At 31.7% G+C, this 19,771-nt stretch overlaps 1 protein-coding gene and 1 long non-coding RNA gene across 6 annotated transcripts in view; both read left to right on the top strand.

Moving 5' to 3' along the window:
- The window catches only part of LOC127702265 (hydroxymethylglutaryl-CoA synthase 1-like), a 30,698-nt gene extending 16,642 nt beyond the window's left edge, over positions 1-14,056 (top strand). For 4 of the 5 annotated variants that reach the window (XM_052206402.1, XM_052206396.1, XM_052206418.1 and 1 more), the window contains 7 exons: positions 2,298-2,462; positions 2,897-3,053; positions 6,838-6,855; positions 7,627-7,797; positions 10,340-10,572; positions 13,294-13,433; positions 13,935-14,056. In XM_052206402.1, coding sequence (XP_052062362.1) covers positions 2,298-2,462; positions 2,897-3,053; positions 6,838-6,855; positions 7,627-7,797; positions 10,340-10,572; positions 13,294-13,433; positions 13,935-13,955 — 905 coding nt within the window. In that variant the 3' untranslated portion in view covers positions 13,956-14,056. The remainder of the gene's footprint in view (positions 1-2,297; positions 2,463-2,896; positions 3,054-6,837; positions 6,856-7,626; positions 7,798-10,339; positions 10,573-13,293; positions 13,434-13,934) is intronic. The other variant, XM_052206426.1, reaches the window with a different exon arrangement.
- Positions 14,057-18,136: 4,080 nt separating this feature from the next.
- LOC127703848 (uncharacterized) lies at positions 18,137-19,139 on the top strand. Its single transcript, XR_007983087.1, has 2 exons — positions 18,137-18,314; positions 18,909-19,139. It is a non-coding gene; the product is annotated as an uncharacterized LOC127703848 (long non-coding RNA).
- The last annotated feature ends 632 nt before the right edge of the window (positions 19,140-19,771 follow it).

Raw genomic sequence — 19,771 nt, forward strand, 5'->3', positions numbered from 1 at the left:
AATGGTCTTTAACAATTTTTTTTCAGTTTTATGCAGAAACTATGATAGATAGAGAGAAAATTCAAATAGCAAATATGTTTAGCAAAGTTAAACCTACAAATAATTCAACATGACCCAAATCTTAAATTGATGCCTTATAGGAATTATTGCCTAGAGAGATGACTTTTACCAATTTTTTGGTTTTTTTACTGAAACTAGGATAGATGGAGAGAATCTATAATAGGTAGAAATGTTCATTAAAGCAAGACCTACAAATAGGGCAAATAATAAAATTGACAATTAACCCCTTATATTAAAGAGTTATTTCTCTTTAAAGATGATTTGTACCAAAAGTTGATAGAGAAAAGTTTAAATGGCATGTTTAAGCTCGCATTTTTATACGTCCACAAAAAAATTTTGTGGTCGTATATTGGTATCACATTGTCGTCGTCCTCCTCTGAAGACACTTGGTTTCCGGACAATCACTTTAGTATTAGTAAATAGAAATCTATGAAATTTAAACACAAGGTTTATAACCATAAAAGGAAGGTTGGGATTGATTTTGGGGTTATGGTCCTAACAGTTTAGGAATTAGGGGCCAAAAAAGGGGCCCAAATAAGCATTTTTCTAGTTTTCAGACAATAACTTGTGGAATGGTGTATGGATCTCTCAGAAATTGTACAACAAGTTTCCATACCACAAAGGGATGATTAGGATTGGCTTTGGGGAGAAATGGCTCAAACCGTTTAGGAATTAGGGGCAAAAAAGGGGGAAAAAACAAGGGTTTCCTTGTTAATGGACAATCACTTTTAAGTACAATGTTAAATTTGGATTACCTCCCTTACACTGCTTTAAAATTATGTATAAAGAAATTTTGTATTGTCTTGAGGTGATTAGCTGTCAATTTATTTTTAGAAGTTACTAATAAAAATGCTGATTAAAGATATATTATTTTTAGACATGATTATGTATGCCATTTTCTATTTTAAGACTTTTATGATGTATTTAAATGGGTAATTATGGTTTCGAACTCCATTGGAAATTTGAATTGAGATAATGACCATATCTTGAGGGAAAGATTTTTTTTTTGGAAAAAGGGGAGGGGAAAGGGAGATGAAAAAAATTGGGGGGGGGGGGGGGGGTAGGGGGTTAAAAAAGAAATAGAGAGGGGGGACAATTTTTTTTTCTCATTACAGATTTCAGAAAATAAAAAGAAAATTTCTTCAAATCATATAACAGAATTTTTTTAATTCTAAGTTCTTTGACTACAGTTATTCTGTGTCAGAAACCTATTATGTGTCAAACATTTAATTTCAATCCAAATTCAGACCTGTATCAAGCACGAATATTGTGTCGATTTTTGCCCCAACAGTTCAGGGTTGGACCTCTGCAGTCGTATCCAGCTGCGCTTGGCCAAGCAATTTATAATACATTAAACAGCAAAATAATCTTTGATGCACAATCTACACAAAAAATTCCAGGTGATCAATTCAGGCTCTTATGATCCTTTGTTCTAATTTGTGATAGGCACAAAAAAATTCAAAATGAAAACCTGTACTACTAGTTATGACACATTTTGCAGTTTGCAGTTTTATTGCAAATCTAATATTTTATATCGTATACTCAGTGTTTTAAAATTGAGAATTTGACTCTCCAGTGAAGAAATATTGTATCACACTAGATGTATATATGGTTAAATTTTGTATGATGAAATGATCCCTGTAAAATAATTCCTTATGTCCTAGCTAGCCCAAACTAAAGGGACACAATGGCCCACTGTCCTTTCGTGCACCCTCTGCCTTTATAGTCTTGCTCTATGCATATTTGTGTTCTGAAAGGAATAATTTCAATGCCAAAATAAATCATTTCACCTACTGGAAAAACTATTTACAACCTTTATATACTATTAATCCATCGAAAGTACATTCAATTATTCCATTCTTTTAATTCTTATCTATAAACATGATCAAGTTGTTCATTTTCAGACATTTAATTGTGCTAAAGTGTCCTTCATCTTAAAACTCTGCACACTTGCCCTTAAATCTTAGCTAGAACACCGATTTCTAATCTTGAGTATGAAAGAATAACCTAGGCTAGTCTCTCAGTAAATTTGTATCGATTTTAAAAACCCTTTACATAAAGGTAGTATACCATAGGCAGATGTATTTGAACCAACATAATTCCAGGTTGACATCATGAAGGGGAGATAATTAAGATTGATACATATTTAATGAAGATTTCAATTGGGCTATCATTTCCTAAGACATCTATCTGTACATTAAGCTGAATCAGTTCTAATTTCTAAATATGTTTTTCAGGAGTAAGAAGTATATACATGCAGCATGCCTATGATTTCTACAAACCAGACCTTTCATCAGAATATCCTGTTGTGGACGGGAAGCTATCTGTACAGTGTTATGTTAATGCTTTAGACAAATGCTATCATATGTATAAGTCTAAAGCAAAGAAAATGGGGATCTCTGGTAAGTGCTATGAATATAACCATAAAAAGGGCACATTTCACTAAGACCACAACATATCAACAAAAGAGAACTTATATATGTCACCATACAAATTTCTTTATCATTCAGACATGACTTTATGACATTATTTACCAATCTATGTAATGTATCCCAGCTGTTTTTTATGTTTGAAAGTCTTTGAAGCTTATACAACAGTGTTTTTTCAAACACAATAATCTAGGCACTGTTACCTCATATACTTATATAAAAATAAGAAGATGTCTGTTCTCTTACAAAGATGAATAATAGATGTGGAGTATATGATGTCAATGAGACAGCAACTCAACAACATAAATAGCCATTAATGATTTGTATTGTTGTCCTATGAACTACAATTGCACATCATATCATTTCATACGTAATATTAAGAAAAGTTTTTGTATTTTCTATTTTAGACAATAAAAGTTTAGTGGATTCAATTGATAGTTTTATATTTCATTCTCCTTACTGTAAACTTGTGCAGAAATCCTTTGCTAGACTAATGTTAAATGACTTCTGGGATGACCCTGATCCAGATTTTGCAAACAGATATCATGGTCTTGAAAAATACAGGTAATTATAAATTATCACAATAGTAAGTTTGTGTAGATTTGCTAGTTGTGTAATGAAGCAACAATAAACTATAATTAATCGTTATTGAATTGTAATGAAATAACCTGACCAAATTACTGTAAATTCAGAAATGATTGCAAGGTTTTTATTAATGCAAAAAATGTGACTGGGTGAGCATCGCAATAATAAGAACTCGCATTCTGATATCTGATCCATATATCTTTATCATACCTACCAACATTTCAAAATGCCCATAGGGGTTTTATGTGCAAGATGGCTCTTATAGTCCTACAAAACCTTTAAGGGGGCCTCCAAATGTATTTTAATGATGTTTTTTTGCTTTTTCATACTTTTACAATCCTTTAGCCATGGTAAAATTGATTGTTTTGTTTTAAATTGTGGACAAATTGCTCTTTCAAAATTTCCATTTGGGAGCTTTCATGGGGGAAATCCCCCTCAAATAGTGACAGTTGGCAGATATGATCTTTATGCAAATTTTCCTGAAATCGCACTAATTAATCTCGCATTTTTTGTCCATTCTTCAAAAATCGCAATAATAAATGCAATAATTTCTGAATTTACAGTACATGTATTTGATAAAGATAACATGTTGGATGGCTTTAAGACTACTCTTTATTTGTGGTATCTATTTTTTATACGACCGCAAAAATTTTTGCGGTCATATATTGGTATGACGTTGGCGTCGTTGTCGTCGTCGTCCGGCGTCGTCCGAAGACACATTGGTTTTCGCATTCTAACTTTAGTTTAAGTGAATGGATCTCTATGAAATTTAATCATAAGGTTCAATACCACAAAAGGAAGGTTGGGATTGATTTTGGGGATTATGGTACCAACAGTTAAGGAATTAGGGGCCAAAAAGGGGCCAAAAATAAGCATTTTTGTAACTTCCAGACATAACTTGTGTGTTAGTGTATGGATCTCTCTGACATTGTACCACAAGGTTCCATATCACAAAGGGAATGCTGGGATTGATTTTGGGGGTAATTGCCTCAAAATATTAGGAATTAGGGGCCAAAAAAGGGGCAAAAAACAAGCATTTTTCTAGTTCCATGACAATAACTTGTGTGTAAGTGTATGGATCTTTCTGAAATTGTACTACAAGGTTCCATATCACAAAGGGAAAGCTGGAATTGAGTTTGGGGGTAATTGCTTGAAACGTTTAGGAATTAGGGGCCAAAAAAATGGCCAAAAATAAGCATTTTTCTAGTTCCAGACAATAACTTGTGTTCAAGTGTATGGATCTCTCTGAAATTGTACCACAAGGTTCCATATCACACAGTGAATACTGGGATTGATTTTGGGGGTAATTGCCTCAAAATTTTAGGAATTAGGGGCCAAAAAAGGGGCTAAAAACAAGCATTTTTCTAGTTTCATGACAATAACTTGTGTGTAAGTGTTTGGATATTTCTGAAATTGTACTACAAGGTTCCATATCACAAAGGGAAAGCTGGAATTGAGTTTTGGGGGTAATTGCCCGAAACGATTAGGAATTGGGGGCCTAAAGGGGCCAAAAAACACATTTTTCTAGTTTCCAGACAATAACTTGTGTTCAAGTGTATGGATCTCTCTGAAATTGTACTGCAAGGTACCATACCACAAAGGGAAGGCTGGGATTGAGTTTGGGGGTGATGAATCATAAGGGGGTTCAAAAAATTTGGGGGGGGGGGGGGATTTTTTTTTTTTTTTTCCATTTTAAGTTGGTTATTTCTGATTTATATTTAAAAGCAAATAATAATGATATGGTAGGAGATACACACCAAACAGGATGTGTAAATTATTATATAATAAGTATTGTGCAATAGCAAGAAATTTTCAATTGCACAGTATTGCACAATAGCAAGAAATCTTCAATTGCACAGTATTGCGCAATAGCAAGAAATCTTCAATTGCACAGTATTGCGCAATAGCAAGAAACATCCAATAGCACAATATTGCGCAATAGCAAGAAATTGTCAATTGTGCAGTATTGCGCAATAGCAAGAAATATTCAATTGCACAGTATTGTGCAAAAGAAGATACTTCGTATAAATTGCTTATTTCTTGACCAATTTCAATGGGGTTTTATTCTTGAATTCTTGGGGTTCTTTAATATGCTGAATCTAACCGTGTATTAAGTTTTTGGATTTTTGGCCCCGTTTTTAAATTGGTCCACATTGAGGTCCAAAATTAAACTTTGTTTGATTTCATCAAAAATTGAATTATTGGGGTTCTTTGATATGCCGAATCTAACCGTGTATTTAGATTCTTAATTTTTGGTTCCGTTTTCAAATTGGTCTACATTAAGGTCCAAAGGGTCCAAAATTTAATTAAGTTTGATTTTAACAAAAATTGAATTCTTAGGGTTCTTTGATATGCTGAATCTAAACATGTATTTAGATTTTTGATTATGGGCCCAGTTTTCAAGTTGGTCCAAATCGGGGTTCAAAATTAAACTTTGTTTGATTTCATCAAAAATTGAATTCTTGGGGTTCTTTGATATGCTGAATCTAACCATGTATTTAGATTTTGGATATTGGACCATAATAGGTGAATGTCCAATTTAAAATTTTTAAGTTCTTAGACCACATTCATTCTGTGTCAGAAACCTATGCTGTGTCAAATATTTAATCACAATCCAAATTCAGAGCTGTATCAAGCTTGAATGTTGTGTCCATACTTGCCCCAACTGTTCAGGGTTCGACCTCTGCGGTCGTATCAAGATGTGCCCTGCGGAGCATTTTATTTCAAATAATTTTAAGACTCTGAGAAAAGCAAAAATTTCCTAGACTTGTTATGTGAAAAGTAAAATCCTACTAACCAAAATAAATTTATTGTTTTAGCAGAGCAGTACATAAAAAAAGCAAAACTTAAAAACTTTCATGAACAAAATTCAATCTAAAGTATTCTGAAATTTTGTGGGATAAAAAAAAAAACATGATACTCAGATAGATGGCTTGCATATAAATTTATAAATTTTTAAGAAACTAAGGTTCCAACTCCCGCAGGCAAAATTGACCTTAGATTGATTTGACATTTAGGTCCCTTTTGTTCATATTGCTCTTCACATGTTTCAATTCTTATATTTAAATTTGTTAGATTTGAGGGTTCCTGGTGAAAGTAAATTTAGAAAATTGCTTTGAATGCATAAAATTTATAAAGTGTTATTTTCATTTTCTATAAAGTGTTGTTTTTAGGGGAGCAACCATTTGATTTTTATGGGGGGGGGGGGGGGGGGGGGGCTAGGATGAAATTTGAAAAAAAGGCAGGACAGGAGTTTTGAGTAAAAAAAAAGGCAGGATGAGCAACTTTGCAAAAAAAAAAAAAGGCAGGATGACAATTTATGTAAAAAAAAGTCAGGATAAACTAATAAAAAAAAGGCAGGACCAAATAGAGTGAAAAATAAAAAGGCAGGACAGAGATTACAACTAAAAAAAAATGCAAGACAAAATTTTTCATCCTAGCCCCCCCATAAAAATCAAATGGTAGCTCCCTTACTCTAAAACCATTTATATCCAGGAAATGACAAACTTTTAAGATTTTTATCAGGAAAATATTTTGGCCCCAAAATAAGATTCATCTGAATTTGATACAAATGAAAATTTGGTTCACTGATATTTGCACAAAAGAATAAAGCACTGAAAGACATCTTCTAAAATGGTTTCTGTTATGAATATTTTTGTACATATAGATTCCACTTTCATAACTCTGTAAATTTTAAATTAAGACTCAATTAATTGGGTATGCTTATGTTTTTAATCAAACTGTACAGTTCGATCTCTTTTAGGGTAAGGATTTCTTTAATGTGAGTATGAGGTTACACCTCTTAATTAATTAAAAGTGATTGTACAGCTTTATGCAGGTGTCTTATATGTTTTGTTCCTTTGTCAGCATTTGTAATGTTATTGATATCAGTTTTAAAGCATAAATGTATTTTTATATATGGGGGTGCACACTGCAATGTGTTATTTTCCCTAAGATACAAGGAAAAAGAAAATATGACGACTTTAATAATGTTACTTAAAAGAAGGTCAAAAGCATTCTTTTGTATTTATTTTACTTCTTAAATATAGCATTGAATTCACCATGACATTTTGTTACCTGTGGCAAAAGCTTTCAATCATGTTTTATAGGAAGGAATCCTGCAGAAGGTTATATTTATAGTGAAATGCTTATGTATACAGATGGATAATCCTCATTGCATAACTTGTCCCTGCTTATCTATTAAATATATGGAGTGATTATTTTCCAGCTCGCATTTGCCTTAAAATGCAAAAATGATCACATATTGAATTCTGTAAAAAATGGGTAACATTTGTTTTTGCTTGATATTAACATTCATTAACAAGAATTAGCTGTGACAAACTCTGATGCCCATTTATTTTGACATGCAATGTGTGAAATTATGCATTTTATATAGGGAATTGGCTTGTTTGGGAACAAAAATGATTTGATCATTTAGTTTGTGAATTATCTTACATGTGAAAAAACCACAACAACACAAAAAGTCGTGTGACAGAGTGAAGGATAAAATCAGTAGATAAAAAAATTAGAAAAGGATAATTTCTTTTTGCAGAGATGTAACCCCAGAAAACTCTATATTTAATAAAGACTTGGAGAAAGATTTTATGTCATCCAGCAAAGAGTTGTTTGAAAAGAAAACAAAACCATCATTATTGCTGGCAAACCAAGTAGGAAACATGTACACACCCTCAGTGTATGGAGGACTAGTTTCATATATTTTAAGGTATTGAGTTTTTCTTTACAAGTATACTCCTTTAAAGCAAACAATTTTTTTTTTTTTATAAAATTAGTTGATCAGTCACGTTCTGCTTTGGCAAGATAAACTTTAGAAAATTCAGAATTTTCATAAAGGAATAGAGAAAATAATCTCTTATGTTACTCATGTCCTAATATGACTAATACGTAAGAGTACATGTGTTGAAGTCAGAATACAGCTGTTTCATATTGTGTTTTGGGTTTATTTTCATGTTTATGATATACCTTTACTTTTTTGGTGGCAATGTAGACTTTAAATCCGATTCCAACTGTTTCCTGGAGTGTTATACTCTCTGCTAATGTAACTATTTAAATGATCCATTGGTTGGTGGCTTGCTGCTAGGCATAATTTATGATCTCAATCAACATACCCTCTTCATCCAGTAACAATTCATATCTGACATTTGGAACATATTGTCATTTGTTGAACACTTTCTTTATATTTTTTTCTATTCATTAGAACGTTTTTTGGATGTTCCTCGTAACAAAATATGGATTTTTTGGTCAGGATTTTACATACATAGATATAAGAAGATGTGGTATGAGTGCCAATGAGACAACTCTCCATCCAAGTCAAAATTTATAAAAGTAAACCATTATAGGTCACAGTACGGTCTTCAACACAGAGCCTTGGCTCACACCGAACAGTAAGCTATAAAGGACCCCAAAAAATTACTAGTGTAAAACCATTCAAACGGGAAAACCAACGGTCTAATCTATATAAAAAACGAGAAACGAGAAACACTTATGAACCACATCAACAAACGACAACTACTGAACATCAGATTCCTGACTTAGCACAGGTGCAAACAAATGCAGCGGGTTTAAACGTTTTAATGGTACCAAACCTTCACCCTTTTTCTGAAACAATAGTGTAACATCACAACATAGAAAGACACACTATAAAATATCAACTGAAATAGCTTAACTCAATCAAAGGACATATTAACACCATTGAACATACACTGAACAAATAAATTTGACCTATGACATAATGTAAATACAAAATAAATAAACTAAGGGAAGAATAATAAAAGTAACATATTATATCAGTAAGAAATGTTAAACAATTAAAGAAAAACAATATGCTCGAACAAAAATACCATCCATTTGCAATAACTTTAAACACAGGTAAATGAAAATAATTTTGTTGTTAGGTATACGTGTACAGTACCAATAGAGAAAGGAAATATTTTTACAAAATAAATAATTTAGAATACAAAATAAATAAACTAAGGGAAGAATAATAAAAGTAACATGTTATATAGGTAAGAAATGTTAAACAATAAAAGAAAAACAATATGCTTGAACAAAAATACCATCCATTTGCAATAACTTTAAACACAGGTAAATACCCCCATACTACACTACCGCCTGACAAAGGTAACAAGGGGTTAAATATAGAAAATATCGCAGTATACAATATGTATCACTGACTAATTGATTTTTACAATAAGAGTATTTAAGGTTACATATAAATTTTATTTGATTAATCTCCCTCTCTCTCTGACTTTCTCTCATACAATACTTATACTGTTCACACATCTGTTTTGCTACAATATGGATGTTGCCTTATCTATTTGTGGAGAAATGAGTAAAGCCATGAACCCTAATAAATGGCCCTGTAAAGGTGTTATGTTTAATATCAATTGATTCAAGTAAATATAATGTGTATGTACTGTAAATTCAGAAATTATGCATGCATTAATTATTGCGATTTTGTCATTTTAGACTAAAATGCGATTTTAATTTTTGCGATGTTGAGAAAATGTTTAATTCATATAAAAAATTTAAGTTTAAATTATTGCGAATATAACCATGATAATCCTGTTGCATTTTTTGCAATAATAAAAACATCGCAATAATTTCTGAATTAACAGTATTGCTAAATGTGATATATTTGAAAGTTTGATAAGAAAAATTATATATCTGCTTCATATTGATAAATATATTAGCCTAAAACAGGAACAGATTTAATTTTCGTTATTTTATCAAGAAATTTGTGAACCTTTTCAATCTTTTTTCGTGATTTCATATGTGGCACCACCTCTCACCCATTGACAAATTTTGGGTGAAAGTAAAGAATATGTATTTAAGAATATTTCAGCAAAAATATTTGTGGGCAAAGGTGGTGCCACTGTTAATTTTTCAGAAAACTATCATAAAATTTGAAGAATTCAGAAAAAAATCAGGTTTTAGCCAAATTCTCATACATTTATGACGTCACAAACACATCAATAATGACGCAACAGGTGAAATTATTTTAAAAACTCAACCAGTCATAGATTTAAATATGTTTTCATCAAATTTTCACAACATTAAAAAGATTCAGATTTTTTCGGCCAAATTTATGATTTAGTGAACCAACTAACTCCAATGATAAGTCTGCAATAAATTCATAATCTTTACATGTAGTTGTGCATACTGATGTTTTATGTGGATCTAATAGTTTTTGGAGTTATTTCCCTTTGTTATTGATTATTGTGTTATTTGTTCCTTTTTATTTGCAGTCACACAACAGAAGAACTACAAGGAAAGAGGATTATTTTATTTTCATATGGATCGGGTCTAGCATCAGCCATGTTTTCACTTCAATTTACAAAGGAGGACAAAATGATATACGCTTTACAACAATTAAAAGACAATGTTTCTCATGTTAAATCCTATCTGGAGAAAAGGACAAAATGTTCCCCAGAAACCTTTTCAGAGATGATGAAACTGCGAGAAGAAACTCATAATTCAGGTATTAAAGCAATAAAATCTTTTTTTATAATTTTCAACATTAATACTTTGTACTTCTGATTTTGTCAAGCCTGCAACATTTTGTCATACGGGTGAGACAAAGCGATCCTACATTCCGTAAGTGCCATCATTATTTAGGGTTTCTGGGTTGAAATTTCTTTAAGACATCAATAATCTTCATAAGACTGCATCCAGAGGAATTTTTTTTCTTTTTTTTCTTTCATTTTTTCGTATTTTAGTCATAAGAGGACTTTTTTGCAGTTTACATTAAGATACACTCTGGAGTGAAAGTTTTTACAAGCACTAAAACTTTGTCAAAGCTTCATCGAACTTTGAGAGATAATAACTGAAGCAAAATTTTGAAAGACATTTTTCATTTTTCTGTATTTTACTGATAAATGGACTTAGTTTTTCTGGCAGTAAACATTTAGATTCACCCTTGGGTTAAATTTTTAGACATTGATAACTTTGTTAAACCATTTATGAAATGTCTTAAAACTTGGACAGAAGCATTTTCAAGGTCAAGAATAGCATATTATATATATATATATATGAAAAAATTTGAATAATGTTTTTGTCTCGCCTGTAACGAAAGTTATGAAAGGCACCACATAGGTGTGGTTTTTCCAGTGACGACAACAATGGAACAGTGTCAACAATTGTTTAGTTTTCTACTTAAGGTAATTTTGCAGGAACTACTTGTAATAGATGAATGACATTTTCTATAAAGTTGAATCAGTATCAGTACATTTCAGTTTCACAACTATTTCTAGGCCCTGACCAATTGGTCACGGTCCAGCAACTTTCAATTAATAAGCAATTTTCAATGCTAAGTTCTGCTTAAGTTAGTTTGATAGGAACTACTTGTGATAGATCACTGATATTTTCTATAAAGTTGCATTACTATCAGTGCATATCAGTTTGATGACTATTTCAAGGCCCTTCCCCCTACGTCATAGTCCAGTAACTTTGAATTAATTAGTAATTTCCAATGTTAAGTTTTCTGCTTAAGTCAGTTTGATAGGAATTTCTTGTGATAAATCAAAGATATTTTCTATAAATGTGCATTACTATCAGTACATATCAGTTTGAAGACTATTTAGAGACCCTGTTCCAGTGATTTTCAATTAACTACCAATTTTCAATGTTAATTTTTCTGCTTAAGTTAGTTAAATAGGAACTACTTGTGAAAGACAATGATATTTTCTATTAAGTTGCATTACCATCAGTACATCTCAGTTTGACAATCATTTTGATGTGCTGCCCTCTACTTCAAATTAATAAGCAATGTTGCTGTCCATCAGATTGTCTTTTTCTGAATTTTCTACAGACAGGTGAGACATATCTCTGTGTCAACAGTTTATTTTGTATTTTATGATAAATAGAATTAGTTTTGGCACTCAATATTACACTTTACACTGACAACAGCAATGCAGACGAGATACTGGGTTCTATTTACACTAAAATTGAGATATTACACTTATATTTGAAAGGATATAAGGGTCAAGTGCTTGAAAAACACTTAATGCACATATACACTTTTGAAATAAACATTTGAAGAGATTTATTTTACATATGAGTCATGGACTTTTATCATATTAAATGAAACTTTTCTTTAAAAGCCTTCAGCAAAATATATTTACAGCTTACAACCTCTGGTATACACACCTATGACTGACCTATCTGGTTATCAGTATGTAAACAAATTATTGTTTTCTCCAGCTGCCAACCATATCAAAATGTTTCAGAAAGGTAAACACTTTACAAAAAGTTGTTTTTATTTACATGTACTCTAAATTAATATTATAAATTAATCATATCAACAGATAGTGTCACTCAAGTTATTTTTGGAGAGTTGACCAAATGGTGACCTTTTCATCCATGCATGTTATGCCACAGTCACAAGTTTTAAAATCACATCTACACACACACATTGACACAATTGTTTTCAGATGCTTATGACATGCAGAAGAAAGTTAAAAGCTTTCTTGTATATGTACACAAATGAACATTACACAATAAGTATCAGTTTTCTGTAATTTGAACTAAATTTTTTACTGTTCTGCTTTTTCTTTGAAATGCATACACTACACGGTAAAACAATCTGAAGGAGTCTAGAAAAATGAATTATAACCAAATTAAATCAAGAAGGCAGTCCTTTCTTGTGTAAAGTAAAGACCAAAATTAAGGTCAAATTAATTGTTAACAAGAAACGGGGAAGATACAGAATGGATATTCAAACTCATAAGTTGAAGCAAAAACTGACAACACCATAGCAAAAAACGAAAAACGATTTATCTAATTTTAAAATTGATTTTAGGAAATCACACAAATATTTCGTGACCAATTGCTTGTATTAAAATTCCTTCCTCTAGTGATATTTGTACACTGTTCAATTCCAGCTTCTTAAACAAGATTAAGAAACTGTTCTATGGTTCAGATATCATATCACTGTATAAACATTTGTTCTTTCTTTAGATTTTTACAGTACAGGGACTCTGTTATGAATAATATTAAAGAGACCAGTGCAATGAAATATTTGATGATAATCTGTTGTGACTCTTCATTGACCTTCATTGCAGCAAAGCAGTTCTACTGCCCAACAAGGGAAATAACCTGCTGCAAATTTTAGAGTAAAATTCATGTTTTGAGAAATCTGGAAAGAGCTAATGTTAATGATTTAATATTTGTAATGATCAATGTAGTGATATATCTCTTGTAGCACCCTACACACCAGTTCAGTCTACAGACCATTTGTTTCCTGGTACTTGGTACCTGACAGAAATAGACAGTAAACATAGGAGAACTTACCAACGGAAACAAACAGTACCAAATGGTAACATTTGTGAGGTAGAAACACAAGTAAGCACATTCATAGTTTCTTCTTATTTTCAAAACAGAGGGTTTTGACCTGCTAAGTGCTCAGTTTTAACTTTAAAAATTTGAGATAAAAAGGATATGGAGTGAATGTTTATCAGACATATTCAAAAGATAAACCTTTTCATTTTGACAATTACAGGAAGGTCTGCAAGAATGAACGTAAAAACTCACATCTTTTAAATAGATTGATTTAATTTGTACTATTTGATCCTCAAATAATGAATGTCAAGAAGGGGAATTCTAGAATACTCATGGAGCTTAATAACCAACAGGAAACTAAAAATCATAGTGTTAACCTTTTAAAGTGGTAAACTTTGCCTTAGTGTGTAAAAATCTTAATAAATCAAACTTCAAGTTATGCACATGATTTCCTAAATCTAACATATCAAATATCTAGGCAGTTTTTTTTTAAAAGAAGAAATTAAATTTTTATTTACAACAATTTCACTGAAAGTAAACTACTTCAATGTTTTATTTTTGTAGGTGGCCAAAGGCATAAGATGACATAAAGATTCATGGCTTTTTTTAAGAAATTCATGACCTGCTGTGATAACCAAAAATGAATTGTATAAAAATTATAATAAAATACTTATGCTTAATAGAAATTTTTGTATTCTTTTAGACATAGTCTGTGTTTTATACCGTACTGTCTATTGCTATTTACATTGTATAAGGGATGTCGGTGAAGAATTACTAATCAAGTACCGAGCAATACTCATGTACTAACTCTAAAATATATCTACAAAATGGAAACACAAATTATACCCATTTTACGCATTGTGGGTATTATGGATGTAAGACCCTCAACATTAATATCTAGGACCAAGGAATTGTATATTTAAAAGGAATGGAAACATGGCTCGAGATCAATTGGGATACCCACAGAGCTATAATCCATGTCTGACTCGGTCAGAAGTATGATGAATAATATAAAGAATCATGACGGAGGTCCATTTCCTGTCATATAGATCGGTCTTTAAAATTCACTGGGTCATCTTGCTTGAGAAGATATAAAGGAGAGAGAAACCCAAATCAAGAATAAACTCCTATTCCGTGAAAAAGGTAAGGCCTTAGGTATCATTTTAATGCCTTTTCGAACATACATTTGTAATATTTTATTATGAAAATTCTTATTAAAATAGACCTGGGTCTTGAAACTTGAGTGAGTTGCATCCGTATTACAAAACAAAAAATACAGTGTTTTGATTTTTTCTAAAAGCTCCGCAACTACGTAGGGCAAAACAAAATAGTTGATATCATTATGAAGCTGAAACCTTATTCTAGCACTTTTGCCCTTTTTTTAAGTTTCTGGTAATATTTCTGAATTTTTCTACGATTTTTCGAAATTTCACTTTTGAATTTCATTATTCTGCCAAAACATGTCTTTCATGTAATACGATTTTTTTTTAATATTGGAAAGTAGAAAGAACAAAGTGAGAAAATGAGATATCATTTTAAAGAAGGAATATTTTCCTACAGTTTGGTCTAAATTACGAATGCTAAATGTTATTGGTACATTGTAAATGATTTTATTTCAAAACATGTTGAAAATTTTAAGTAGTGCATCAATAAATACACCAACACGCCGTATTCTGGAAAGGGTTAAATAACTACTTGAAATAGATGTGACATTGACATACAATTTAAAAGCTTAACCTTTTTTCTATCACATAGTGTTGGTTTTATGAAAATGGTGATAAAAACGAATTTGCTATGATTTTTCAAAATCCCATGTTTATAGTTAACATTGACGCCATTTTGTTCAGTCAAGTTCCACACCGACGAAGTCGGAAATTCCAGGCAAGAAATGTATAATAGACTTCCGATTGGGATTGATTGTGCCGTTTTATACACGATTTTATTCATTTATTTTTTCGTCAAATACTATTTTTTATACTTAATCGTTGTTTGGTATTGCAGTTTGCCATTATTAAGCGTTGCCTCAAATTACCATACGCTTAACAACAAAACAGTTCCTCCCTTTTTTTCTCGCAGAGCAGTAGTCTAGAGGTCGCAAAGTATTCCTTTGGTGTTAAAATAAATAATATGTGAATGTGTGAAAGTTTCAACTGTTTCTAATTAAATTTTTTATTGCACCAGGTCATAATTACGCATTAACAGGTGAGCTCGGCATGATTCATTTTTGACATTTTAAGTATATAAGACACAAATTAGCTTATCAATGATACATGATAGATTATACCTGCAAATTGGATATCCCAAACCGTTGTTTATTATAGCACGTTTATGCTAAGTTCTTTTATCTAGATAAAATACAATATATGTTCTCGTACTTCTTCCTTTATACTTTTCTACACCAGTCATATTCCAAATTTGAAATTTTTTTTTTTTCCTTTTTGCATTACTGTAACTTTCTTTTTAAAAACTCGTATAATGTCTGATTTCATCTTATTGTTGCATACCTTCATCAGAGACATATATAATACAATATGTATTATATGTCTCTGCCTTCATGACAAGGAAAAAGAATAAAACGTTTTTCAGAAGTAACTTTGTATAAGGTTGTATTGTTATATTGTTGTATTTTTTGTTTGTTATTTCATTTAAGGAATTGACCATTTAAATATACAATTCTTTGTTTCACTTCGTGATTAAATGACCCAAGTTTGATAACTACTGCCAGATAAGTAATGAGCCAGTTAGAGCGACGGAATGTAATTAACGCACCACCCGAGACAGAGATGCATCATAAAATTTTCTTTGAAGTCGGCCGCTTTTCCATTCCTTTTAAATATACAATTCCTTGCTAGGACTAGATAATAGTCCCAGGACTTTTATATTACAATTGATAGCTCATTTAATATACTTTATATAGACATGTACTTATTATTTAAACAAAAATTTAATTATCACCTAGTGAAAAATGATTACAAAGTCAAACCAGATCAAACAACAGTATTTGGTAATCTTAAAGAAACACAATTCATGATTAACAAAGGGGTGATGATTAGAACTTACTTGGTTTAACCTTTTTCATGAGGGTCACCACAGGGTGCAACGAATTTGTTCTTGTGTACTTTTTCTGGGCAGTCAGTTTCTCAGCTTTGTTACATAACTAACAGTCCTGTAGACAAAATTATTCAAAGCTTTTGTGGATTCTGGATAATAATTGGAGAACCTCTTTTTGATATTGATTGAAATCTTAATGGAATGCTTTGGACCCCTTAACCTTTTGATTTTCATCATTTTCAATTCATTCCAAATTTATGGTTTTGATTGTAGGCAAATTTTGAAGACTTAGGAATCTCATGACATTTTGTTTGTCCAGTGTTAATGTGGGGTCATGGGGTATGTGAGCATGCTCACAAAGGTTCTTTAATTCGAACTGATTCAAAATTAATGGAATGGTTTGGAACACTAAACAAAATCGTGATCTCTCAGTTGCTGTGGGTAGGAGTATCTTTGATAACTAGATCACCTCTCTAGTTTCCTATTATCATGAAAACTAGATACAGTAAACTTTAACAGATACAGAGAAACTTTAAATGGCAAAAATGATTAGCTAGACAAGATCTATAAACAAGTCTCATTTCTGAACCTTGTATTGAAACTGGAACTTGAAAATTGGTTAAACGACAAGATTAATACAAAAAAAGAAGGAAATTAGGAAACGGTCTCTTATAGGGCCTTTGGGGTTAAAATTTGTTACACGTCAATACGCTTGATTCCAATCATTATCTTTCCCTCAAAATGTTTGGTTTTGGGTGACCTTATTTGGATTCATTTGTGCGTTTTTGGGGCGTAAAATCATTGTTAAAGAGCAATAACTCATAAGGTGTCAACTGACAATTTCTGCCATCTTGACAAATTTGTAGATCTTGTACATGTTCTGTTGATCATTGTTTATGTTTACAGTTTTTGTCGAGCCTGCGACTTTTGTCGCAGAAAGCTCGACAGGGATAGTGATCCGGCGGCGGCAGCGGCTAAGGCGGCGTTAGCTAACTTCTTAAAAGCTTTATATTTTAGAAGGTGGAAGACCTGGATGCGTCATACTTTGTATATAGATGCCTTATGTTACGAAGTTTTCATCTGTCACATGTCCATTGTCCTTGACCTCATTTTCATGGCCCAGTGACTACTTGAAAAAAAAGTTGTGATTTTTTGTAATGTTAATTTCTCTCTTATTATGAGTAATAGGATAACTATATTTGGTATGTGCGTACCTATCAAGGTCCTCATGCCCGTCAGACAGTTTTCACTTTGACCTTGACCTCATTTCATGGATCAGTGAACAAGGTTAAGTTTTGGTGGTCAAGTCCATATCTCAGATACTATAAGCAATAGGTCTAGTATATTTGGTGTATGTAAGGATTGTAAGGTGTACATGTCCAACTGGCAGGTGTCATCTGACCTTGACCTCATTTTCATGGTTCAGTGGTTATAGTTAAGTTTTTGTGTTTTGGTCCATATTCCTTATACTTTATGCAATAGGTCTACTATATTTGGTGTATGGAATGATTGTAAGGTGTACATGTCCAACTGGCAGGTGTCATCTGACTTTGACCTCATTTTCATGGTTCAGTGGTCAAAGTTAAGTTTTTGAATTTTGGTCTTTTCTTATACTATAAGCAATAAGTCAACTATATTTGGTGTATGGAAATATTCTATGGTGTACATGTCAATCTCGCAGGTTTTATTTGAACTTGACCTCATTTTCACGGTTCATTGCTCAGTGCTAAGTTTATGTGTTTCAGTCTGTTTTTCTTAAAACTATAAGCAATAGGTCAGCTATATTTGTTGTATGGAAGGATTGTAAGCTGTTCATGTCTGCCTGGCATGGTTCATCTGACCTTGACCTCATTTTCACGATTCATTGGTCAATGTTTAGTTTTCTTGGTTAAGGTAGATTCATGGTATACCGCCATCTTGGATTGTACAATCGCAGTACAAAATCGGTCTAGTTATTTGCCCAAATCTGCAAATTTGGAGACAGATTTGCAATTTAATGGTTAGACTATTTATTTATATAAAGAAGATTTGGTTATTTATTGTATTATTCAAAATATTTAAACAAATATCATTTTTTTTGTGTTTAGAATCATTTTTTCAAATGAGCCATTTAAGGGGAGATAACTCTTTTAGTAAAAAATTTATACTGGACTAATAGGGAAATTTTTAATTTTTACTTGTAGCAAGAAAACAAGTTCGGTGACCTCATTTTTTCTTTTTATTTTCTTAAAACATATTATAAAACCTATCTTCTCACAATTTATTTCAAAATTGTATCTCATAGAAATTTTTTTATGCACACAAATGTGTTTTTTCATGAACAATCTAACCAAATTTAGGCAATTTTCAACGACTAATAGCTTGAAAAATAGCACGGTGACCCATACTTTTTATTATATTTTTGAAAAGAGCATAGTAAAATCTTCATTTTGGCAAATTATAAAAAAATTCTGTCTCAAAAAATATATACTTATGATCTACCTTAAGTCTGTTTCTTAGAAACTATAAACTATAGGTCAACTATATTTAGTGTATTGAATGATTGTTAGGTGTACATGTATTTCTCGTTTGGTTTATATGACCTTGACTTCATTTTCTTGGATCATGTTAAGTTTATGTAATAGTTGTAGTAAAGCTTTCATTTAGGACTATCAACATAATATCAATGGTTAGTAAAGAAGGCGAGACATTTCAGCGTGTGCACTCTTGTTTTATCTACTACTATTTATTTGGCCAAATATGCAATCAAAACAGGTAAAAATAAAAATTATCATTAAAGGGCAATATCTTTTATAAGGAACAACTGACAAATTGTAGATCTTGTACTGTTGATCATTTTTGCTACGTAAAGTTTCTCTTTATCTATTACAGTTGTCAAGATAATATGTAAAAACACGAAAAATAGAAAAAAAAACATCAATGAGGGGCAATAACTTCTATAAGGAGTGGACCCAGGATTTTGTCATGTTGACTTTTGATGAGATCTTGTCTTGAGATTCTGGTCAGATTTTCTCTATAGCAGTTATCAAGATAATAGACAAAACTTGCATTTTACCCATATGTTCTATCTTTAACCTTATCGGCCATATAAGTGGGAGGCGTGATCATCTGACACATTTTTTTAAAGAAGATACCCTAGTGATGATTGTGGCCAAGTTTGGTTCCAATTGGCCAGATAGTTTCAGGGGAGAAGATATTTGTAAAATATTACGGAAGACGAATGGAGACAGACTTTCAACAATGAGAAAAAAACCATATTGATAGTTGACTAGTACTCATTACTTCATTCTTCTCAGACCACTTTTAGTTGACTTGTTAAAAATTATATATACTGTCATTGGGATGTATAA

The sequence above is a fragment of the Mytilus californianus genome, unplaced genomic scaffold (genome assembly GCF_021869535.1).
Source record: "Mytilus californianus isolate M0D057914Y unplaced genomic scaffold, xbMytCali1.0.p SCAF_1, whole genome shotgun sequence".
Lineage (NCBI taxonomy): Eukaryota > Metazoa > Mollusca > Bivalvia > Mytilida > Mytilidae > Mytilus > Mytilus californianus.